Here is a 10,319-nt window from a genome sequence, read left to right as displayed (position 1 = left end):
GGGCCTGTCTCCGCCCTGCTTTCGCTGGCGTGCGCCGCTCTCTTAACACGCCTCCGCCCGGCCCCAGGGGACTGCAGCAATAATAGCACCACTACTGCATGTAAGCTAGCTGCGCGCGGGGGCTTTCAAAGCAGCAGTAGCAGCAACAGGACCCCTCCTAAGGCGTGTCTCCTGCATTGCCTGAGAGCCACGGCCGCTTTCAGAGCGTTTCATCTGGTTCCAGCATGCTTTATCCTCCGCTGTTTCTCTCTTCCCCGACTCAGCCTGCCCACTGATTATTTAGGAAAAGCGCTGTACACAGGCCCTGTGGAGGCAGCTAAAGAGAGAGAAGGACCCTACCCGCTATACTGGGGAGGTGGTGGCCGAACAGCCGACAAGCGCCTGCGCCTGCTGACGCCTGTAAAGGTGGAGCCGCAGGACCAAGCGTGCGCCCTGCAGCGAGAGTAGGGGAGAGGACGGAGCGCGCGCGCACGCTGCAGCGTGAGGCGGGAAAAGAGGGGGAGGTCAGGAAGGGGAGTTGCATCTCGCGCACGCGCACGGAGGTGCGTGTGAGTTGGACTTGTGCCGACGGAGGACACGCGGGCGGCCGGCGGCGCGGGGAGCGAGCCGGGTTCGGTGCTGGGAGCCGCCGCAGTCGCAGGGGAGCGCGCGGGAGTGTCGCGCGCCCTGAGAGCCGCCCGGCCGCGCGGAGGAGACGGCGCTGGTGGCGGCTCGGGGAGGAGCGGGGCGGGGCCCGGAGAGTGAGTGACACCCAGAGGCGGGCGCCGGCTGAGCCGGGCCGGGGCTGGGGACGCAACTTCCATAGGACTGAGGAGCCGCCGCAGCCAGGAGACGCGACTGAGCGAACCCGCCGGGTCCCGCGGCTGCTGCCCCCACCCCCTCAGGGAAGACCGGGCGGAGGAGGCGCCGGGGCCGCTGCGGAGCGAGTCCGGAGCGGCTGAAGTTTGGACCTGCCGCGGAGCGGGGACGCGGAGCCGCATCCATCCCCCGGGCCAGGGAGCATGAAAGTTCCGCTCCGGCCCCGCCGCTGCTTCCGGCTGCGTTTGGCAACAAGGAGCCACTGCCCACTGCGCTGAGAAGCGGCGGCGGTGGGTCCGTGCCGGGCCTGCGGGCTGGGGAGAGACGCCAGCAGCTCCACCGCCGGCCTCTGGGGATCCCCTCAGAAAGTGCCTGTGGCGCTGACGCCCCCGGTTGGAACTTCGTGAGAAACGAAACTTGAGGGAAATCGTGAAAAACACAGAAAACTGGAATAAAAAACAGCTCCCCGAAATCAGAGGATCCTGCAAATACCCCCTCCCCGACTGCGTCACCAGCAGCCTCACAAGGGAATCACTGGAGATTTAATTTTTTAATGCTTTTGAAAGGATTTTTGTTGGTGTGTTTCTTGGTTAAAGGCCTTGTATTTCACCTTGCGGAGTTCGTTTGGGGAGAAGAACAGAGGGGAAAAAAACCTCCTTTCTGCTGGGCAAGACTTGGAGGTGAAACGTTGGTGGCTACTTCTCCAGCTGGGCACTTCTCCCCACGCTACTCCTCACTTTGTATGTGTGTGATTTGTTTTTGGTATTGAAGCAGTTTGATTCTTCGTCTAATAAACTTTTTCGTTCAAATCCACGATGGAGCCTGGCAATATGGACTATTTCTGTGATCAGGTACAGCAGAAAGATGTGAGCCGCAGGATGCAAATCGGCCAAGAATTGCTGGAGTATCTGGCTGACCCCAGTAGATCCACTGACCTGGAGCAGGATCAGCAGCGCCTTGATAAAGTGATTGACGAATTAATAGGATGGGTTAACTCTAGTAATTTTAAGGTAAGAATGTTGTGCAGAGGTTGAGAGTAACAGGCTTTTTCATGTTTCATATTTTCTCCTTTCATGTTAGATAAAAATAGTACTAGCATTTGTCATTTAAAATATTGTATTACGAAAAGTAATTTTATGGAGAGATGTTTTGGTGCATATATTTTTGGTATAAAGAAGAACAGGAGTACTAACAAATTTGTTAGTCTCTAAGGTGCCACAAGTACTCATGTTCTTCTTTTTGCGGATACAGACTAACACGGCTGCTACTCTGAAACCTATTTTTGGTATGGCTTTTGATTATGGGCAGCAAAAGCAAACATCCCTGTTTTCTCACATTGTATGTCATCCTGATTTTTGACCCCTCCCATTCCATACACCCTATATTCACTCAGGTACATATTTGCCTTTATTTTCTGTTGGCCATACAAGTGATCTTTCACTAAATGTGTATTGTATCATCTTTTCTGTTTCATAGGGGTTAACTAGTGATTGCTGTTTCAGGGTCCAAGTGTAAATGTGAGTTTATCCATACTATCTTTTGTATAGTTTTCCCAATATGAGTAGTTATGTTGTATCTTTCTGGAGGTCTGTGGTGACTCATGTTTCAAATTTTTCTTTATGCATTTTTAGCTGAAGCGTACAAGAAAATGCTAATTCTGGATGCGTGGAGTGAATGTGGGCAATTCTTTTGCTTTTGGATACCCAATAGAAACATTGGCAACGTGGTCATATTGTCCACTTGGGCGACTATTTAACTGCAGTTGCTTTGCACTTCAGTCAACTGGTGGCAGTGTTGCTCCATAGTGCTGGACTCAGGTCTGTTAAGTGAGCATAATGGTTTTTTGTTTTTGTTTGGAGGGTAGTTCCATATACAAAATTGATTGCTGTGTACTTATGACTACTTGATTTACCAGTCATTTTGAAGTAGCTCTCAAATTAATTCTGTTGATTCAATAGTTCTCTGAAGATTACAGCTCAACAGGCAAATATCGGAACAGTTTGTACAGTATAATAGTACGTTTGTGATGGTGGCACAGTAATTAAACTTGTTTTTTTAAGCATTTATAGATGTTACAGATCTGTGAATTATTTTATAACATTTACACCTGCTTTTAGGATTGAGCTCTGAAGGCTGTCAATTTCAGCTATTTTCACAAGCACATCAATTATTACAGGTCATGTTAGTGTAGAGATGGCTCCTTATTGAATATTTAGTACAATTGTGTGGTGTTGGTCTTAAATTGCTGAATTTGGGGTAGAGATTTCATATAGGCGCATAGCAAAATTGGGTAGGTTTGAAAGAGATAATGCTTTCAATTTGGATGATGAGCAACTGATTACATTTTTCTCAGCAGGATGTTAATTTAAAAAAAGTTCTCACTTAAGATAGAGGTGATGCGTGTCTTTGTTGCCTGTGTGTTCTCTGTAAAAGCTCACAAAAGATACGATTAGCTACAGATAAATAATGCTCTTTTCAAAGTGTAACTTCTTTCTCTCACATCAGAATGTTCAGTTTGCTTTAGATGTAAAGATGACTGGGTGCCTTGTTCTTTAAGACTGGTGGAAAGGCAAGAAATATGTAGTATTCTAAATTATCAAATACTGTACAAATAAGGCTCTTACAGAGCTTAATAGACTTTAATAATGTAAAAGGCTTGCAGGCTAATTAGGATTCAGTTTTGCATTCCCTAAGTGCACATAACTCCTTTGGCATTGAATTTTATACACACAAAGGGCAGGATTCTCCCCCCACCCCACCCCACCCTTCAAAAACAAAATAAAACAAGGATGTTACATCAACACGGGGTAGTGGGAATTGCAATATGGGACTAGTCCAATTGCTCAGTTAATCCAGTAGCCTATCTATGATGGTAGTCACTATGAGAGGCTTTAAAGGAAGATTAAGAATCTTCTCCTTGTGCTTGAGGAGTTTGTGTCTTCTATACTTATTTTATCAGCTGCAGCAGTGGAAGTTATCCATTTAATTGTCTTAAGTTTATTTTAATCATACTAGACTCTTGGCTTGAATGATCATCCTATGTTAATGAATTCCACAGGTTAATTGTGTGAGAAAATGATTTTATTCATTTTCCAAGGGACTGTCAACTTGATTCTTTCAATGTTGAATGCATTTAAAAAATCTTAATCCTTCAGTACAGAGTTATTTTAAGTGTGCCTTTCATGACCTTTGATCTGTGAACTGAATATAAACTGTTAAGGTGTTGGATTCAAGAGACCACAGATACACAATTTCAGTGTGGTTGCTGCTGCATCAGTAGAGTGGAATTGCCAAGACACTAGTCATCTTCCTTGCAGCAGTGAAACTGAGCGGAAAAAAACCTATTTACATTAATTCTTTCGGGGAAATAGGATTCGCTTAACATCGTTTTGCTTAAAGTAGCATTTTTCAGGAACATAAGTACAATGTTAAGCTAGGAGTTACTGTACCCCTGATTGAATCTTGGGGTGGGGGGAAGCCCATGGTTGCTTTGGCTGTCCCGGGACCACTGCTGGGAGCCTCCAAGCTGCGGCTTCTCCTGCCAACCCTGGGCCAGCCGCATGGGCCGCTGCTCAGATGGTCCCCAGAGCCAGATGCCCAGGGCCGCTGGCTGGGGGGGCCGCCCAGGGCCGCTGGCTGGGGGGGCCGCCCAGGGCCGCTGGCTGGGGGGGCCGCCCAGAGCCGCTGGCTGGTGTGGCTGTCCTGAGATCAGCCACGCTTGCTGCTGCAGAAGTCACGGAGCTCTAATGATGATGCAGAAAAAGTAGAAGTGTTAAGTAAATATGTCTTGTATGTGGAAAGAAGCAGGATGAGGTACTACTATCATTTGATGAAGTACTTTCCAGTCCATTAGTAATTGAGAATGTTAGTTAACATCTAATAGGGATAAACATTTTTAAATCAGCAGAGCCAGGTAACTTGCACCAAAGAATCCTAAGAGTTGGCTGTGGTCTTTGGTCTGATAATTTTTAATAAATTTTGGAATATGGGGGAAATTTCAGAAGACTGGAAGAATGGTAAATGTTGTGCCAGTATTCAAAAAGGGCAAGTAGGATGACCCAGGTAACTATAGGCTAGTTAGCTTGACATAAATCCTGGGCAAAATGATGGAAAAGCTGATAAAGTATTCAATGATAGGAATATAGTTAATGCCAGTCAACATAGTTTTACGGAAAATAGGTGTTTTCAAACTTGATTTCATGTTTTGATGATAAAGGTAGCTGCATGGACGTAATATACTGTATTTTCTGGCGTATAAGACTACTTTTTAACCCAGGAAAATCTTCTCAAAAGTCGGGGGTCGTCTTATACGCCGGGTGTCGTCTTATAGGGCGGGTGCTGAAACTTCCGAGCCGGACTGGAGAATCTGCGGTCGCCGCATATGGTGGGGGGAGCTCAAAAACGGCCGCGGCCGCATCCCCGCCCAATGACGAGGTGAGGGGGCGCCTCACCGGGAAGGTGTAAGTGAAGGGCGGAGCAAGCTGCAGGCGTCCGGGATGCCCAGGGTAGGGAAAAAAAGAGAGAGAGCGGCGCTGTGCCCAGAAAAACACGCCTCTTTCACCCGTCTGGCCCGCCCTTGTATCCTATTACCTCCTTCTCTGCCTCTCAGATCTCGCTCCTGAGGACTGCAGTGAAGCGGCGCAGGCGCGCATGTGCGAGATCTGAGAGGCAGAGAAGGAGGTAATAGGATACAAGGGCGGGCCAGACGGGTGAAAGAGGCGTGTTTGCGCTACCGCTCTTGGAGACAGGGAGGGCTGGGCAGGCAGGGAGAGCTGACCAATCCAAGCAGGCTTTGTATACAACAACCAGCCAATCGCCGGTAAGGTACATCGCTTGCCGTGATTGGCTGGTTGTTGTATACTGGGTACCACATACAGTACAGCACCAGTATCTGTACCTGTTCATACAATATAGCACCAGTACATACAGTACAGTATACAAATGTCCAACAGTCAAAACCCCATCATGGCTCCACCAGCAAGAAGAAAGAAATATGAAGCCAGTTTCAAACTTAAAGTTGTAAACTTTGCCATGGAACATAATAACTGCGCTGCTGCAAGACAATATGGAGTAACAGAAAAGATGGTTCGGGACTGGAAAGCAAATGAAAAAGCATTAAAGAGTATGCCAAGAGGTAAGTGTGCATTAAGAAGAGGCACTCCACATTGGCCAGAACTCGAAAAATATGTAGCAGACATGGTGAATGAGCATCGCCAAAACGGTTATGTGGTGACACGAAATAAAATACATTTGTTTGCACTTCAGTGGGCCAAATCTAACCCAGATCACAGCAACAGATTTAAGGCCACTGTATCCTGGTGTACTAGATTCATGGGAAGGCATAATATGGTACTGAGGCAAAAGATGAAAATTGCCCCAAAATTACCTGCAGATCTTGATAGCAAAGTAAATAGTTTCCATCGATACGTAATACAACAGCGCACTAAACATGGCTATGCGTTAAGTAGTATTGGAAATATGGATGAAACTCCAATGAATTTTGATATGGTTGGAAATAAAACTGTCCATCAAAAAGGTGAAAAAACAATTTTAATTAAAACAACAGGACATGAGAAGTCCAGTTTTACAGTGGTACTAGAATGCACAGCTGATGGCGCCAAACTGAGACCAATGATTATTTTTAAAAGAAAAACAATGCCGAAATTCAAGTTCCCTGTTGGTTGTTCTGTACATGTGAATGAAAAAGGCTGGATGGATGAAGAAGGGGTAAAGCTATGGCTTGATAATGTATGGAGCAGGCGACCAGGTGGACTTATTCAAAAATGTAGTCTACTGGTGTGGGATATGTTCAGGGCTCATTTAACTCCCAGCACCAAGCAAATGCTTGCAAGACTAAACACAGATGCGGCAGTTATTCCTGCAGGATTGACATCGTTGGTAAAGCCACTGGATGTGTGCCTAAACAAGCCATTTAAAGATCGCATTCAAGAACAGTGGAATGAATGGATGGTTAGCGGCGAAAAGTCATTCACAAAAGGAGGAAACATGCATGCTCCACAGTTGGATGTTTTGTGCAAGTTTGTCATAAAAGCCTGGAATGATATTGATGCAGAAACAGTAATCAAGTCTTTCAAGAAGTGTGGCATATCAAATTCATTAGATGGTATGGAGGACGACTACTTGTGGCAAGATGAAGAGGAAGCCGAAGCTGAGACCACACCATCTGATACGGAATTCGATCCATACGATGACTGCCTTACAAATGTATCACAAGATGTCATTGATGTACTTATGATATCAGATGACGAACAGGAGGATTTTGAAGGCTTTTAAAGGGAAACTGTCACGCCAGCAAAACCTGTAAAAATACCGTAGCTTGCAGTTATGATGGGCGTTGCTAACTCGCCAGGGACTTGCCCGGCACTTGCTCTCTCTCTCTCTCTTGTTTGTTATCTTCCTCCTATCATCATCAGTTCCAGTTTGGTTGACAGCTTAGAAAACAAACAGCATGGCAGCTCCCATGGGTTTATTGTCTTATCCTTCCTTTCAGATTTAGAGTGAATTAGGAAAAGTTTAATCCACTTGCACTGTTTTATGTTTACATGTTTGATGACAAACAGCCTTATGTTTATAAGTGACAGTTTTCCTGCTAAGTACCTGCATGTCATAAGCATTTGAATTAAAATTACCATATTGAAATCAAATCTGATGTTTTTTTAATTTTTTTTTGGTGTGCGTTGGAAGAGGGGTAGTCTTATATGGCGAGTATATCCCAAACTCTGTATTTTAACTGGAAAAGTTGGGGGTCGTCTTATACGCCCAGTCGTCTTATACGCCGGAAAATACGGTACTTACACTTTTGTAATACATTTGACTTAGTATCCCACGATATTCTGATTAAAATGTTAACACAATATCAATAGAGCACAAGTTAAATAGATAAAGAACTGGCTAACTGCCATCTCAAAGTAGTTGTGAAAAGGGAAATATTGAATGAGGGTGTTTCTAGTGGGCATCCACAGGGATCTGAAGCTATTCATCATCTACATCTGTGATCTGAAATAACTATAAAGTTAGCGAAGATAAAATTTGCAGATTATGTAACATTGGCAGAATGGTAAATAATGATGACAGGCAGTCACACAGAGCAATATGGATCGCTTGATGAGCTGGACCCGTTCAGACAAAATGCATTTTAATCCAGCTGAATGTAAAGTTATACATTTAGGAACAAGAAATGCAGCCATACCTACAAAATGGGGTATGGAAAGCAAGAACTATGAAAAGGATTTAGGGATTATAAGTGAACAAGCAACTGAATGCAAGTTCCCACTCTGATTCTATGGCAAAAAAAACTAATGCTACCTTTGGATGTAGAACGGGTGTAGCGAACAGGAGTAGGGAGAAGATTTAGTCTTTATTTATGGCATTGGTGAGACAGTTCTGGTATCCATGTTTTAAAAAGCATGTTGACAAATTTGTAGCAGAAAAGAGCCACAAAAAAGATTTGAGGGCTGAAAAAAATTCCTTAGTTACTTGATTAGTGTGTAAGTACCTTGGTGCTCAATATTTTCTTCCCATGAAAGGACTCTTTAATCTAGCAGAGAGAGACAACAAGAACCAATGTCTGGAAGCTATAGTCAGACACATTCTAACTGAAAATAAGGCACCGTTTTGTAGCAATTATGGTAATTGACCATTGGATCAGACGCAGTTATGTAAAGACTGCATGCCTCTCTGGAAGATATACTTTAGCCAAACATAAATTTTTGGACTCCAATACAGGAGTAACTGGGTGAAATTTAATGGACTGTGAGATGTACAGGAGATCAGACTAGATGATTTAATTGTCCTTTCGTGTCTTAAACTCTACAGATCTCTGATAAAATCGAACCCTTGGTTCTGCCTCATCTCCATTGCATGAAGTGCCTCTTCTGGAGCCAGAATCTAGATCAGATTGAAAATCTGTGTCCATTGATCCTTTGTGCAGCTTCTTTCTGGGTGTTGTCCCAATGCTGTTCAAAGAGGGTGTTTTCAAAAGAAGGTGCTTGCTTCTAACCCCCAAGGCCATCAATATGTCTGCTCTTCTTTAGTGAGCCCACTTGATAAGTTTTAATGTTCTTGGGTCTGGCTTCCATCCCCTCTCCACCTGTAGCTGTCTATAGGTGCTTGCCTTCCATGCCTTGCTCATTCACACCTTATTCATTCAATAGGGCAATTGATTAAAAGGAGGGGTGGGGGAGATCTTATTCTACTCCTAGCAAAAATACATTTTTTTAACATTATACCAAGGCTCAATACAAAGTTTTCTATATAAGGATATGATACAAAGTTGTATGAAAATAGAGGCATAATACAAAGTCATATGAAAGTTATGTGAAGATGCTTAATGCAGAGATTTATCTACATTGTCCCCCTTTTGACCTCTCAAGAACAATTCTTGAGTGGTCACCATATAAATCTTCTGTATCTGTTTTAAAGCTATGTATGGGGTCATGATTTCAGCCTGTGGTTTCAATTTAGAATACATCTGTTTTATCCAGCAGCACATGCAGAGCATTAGAGCCAACATAACTGTCAGGATTACTACCAGCACAATGATGTGATGAAAAATTATATTTAGAACTGCTGACTAGGTGGGCGGCTCCTACAACACTGTGCCCCTTGATCTATGATCATTACATTAGTTGTTGTCGTTGTAGGGCACAGATCTGTTGCAAACCAACCAAACAAACAAACATAATCAGGTGAATATAACTAAAACCATTACAGTTGACTAAACACCAGATATAATATAAATACAAATGAGAGTGCTGCTTTAACTCTTTGTACCCATCCTTAAGGGCATCTAACTGTGTTTGGGTACTAATGGACATACATTTTCATTTCTCTGCTTCTGCACCAGAGGCTTGTAAATCTTGGTGCAGTTTCTTGTTTCCATTTTTACATTCAGCCAATTGAAGGAATACCTCATTACAGGTTTTCCATAGAAGCCAAACTGCATCTGTTGCTTCTTTTTTTTTTATTGGAGTTGAGGGTTTATATATCAACAAATACCTAGCCAATTTATCTTCTAGGTCTGAAATTGTATGGACATCAGCTAACGCTTGATCAGGTGAAGAGCTGTGTCTGAATTTTTGCAAGATATGTTCAAAAGGTGTAACATCTTTTACAAATGCCAATTTCTCAGTCTCCTCTCTGAGAGCCTTCTTAAGAGACTGCTTACGTTTAAACATTTTCTAGTATACCCAATCTCCTATTGGGACTAAATAGTAATGCTTATTCTCTTTACTCTTACTTATCAATATCTTTTCCTGGAGTGAGAAATTTAATTCTCCTCCCTTCTTTCTAATGCTGGCAACTCTACAACTGGGGGAGCAAGAAAGCTACTTCTCCTCCTCTCTTTACCTGGCCTTCTGCCACCAGGGGTGTGGAATTCCTTACCAGAGGAGGATGTGAAGGCTAGGACTGTAACAGTGTTTAAAAGAGAACTGGATAAATTTATGGAGGTTAAGTCCATTAATGGCTATTAGCCAGGATGGGTAAGGAATGGTGTCCCT

At 43.9% G+C, this 10,319-nt stretch overlaps 1 protein-coding gene across 33 annotated transcripts in view; it reads left to right on the top strand.

Annotated features, from left to right (window-relative positions):
* Positions 1–602: 602 nt before the first annotated feature.
* Positions 603–10,319, top strand: part of CLASP2 (cytoplasmic linker associated protein 2) — a 277,986-nt gene continuing 268,269 nt past the window's right edge. For 9 of the 33 annotated variants that reach the window (XM_034761076.1, XM_034761040.1, XM_034761039.1 and 6 more), the window contains exon 1: positions 604–1,808. In XM_034761076.1, the coding sequence (XP_034616967.1) occupies positions 1,614–1,808 (195 nt within the window). In that variant the 5' untranslated portion in view covers positions 604–1,613. Of the gene's footprint in view, positions 1,809–10,319 lie in introns of all 33 variants that reach the window. The other 24 variants (XM_034761075.1, XM_034761048.1, XM_034761055.1 and 21 more) reach the window with 6 other exon arrangements.

This window comes from Trachemys scripta, chromosome 2 (genome assembly GCF_013100865.1).
Source record: "Trachemys scripta elegans isolate TJP31775 chromosome 2, CAS_Tse_1.0, whole genome shotgun sequence".
NCBI lineage: Eukaryota > Metazoa > Chordata > Testudines > Emydidae > Trachemys > Trachemys scripta.
The sequence above is the reverse complement of the archived record's forward strand: the minus strand, read 5'-3'. Positions and strand labels throughout refer to the sequence as shown.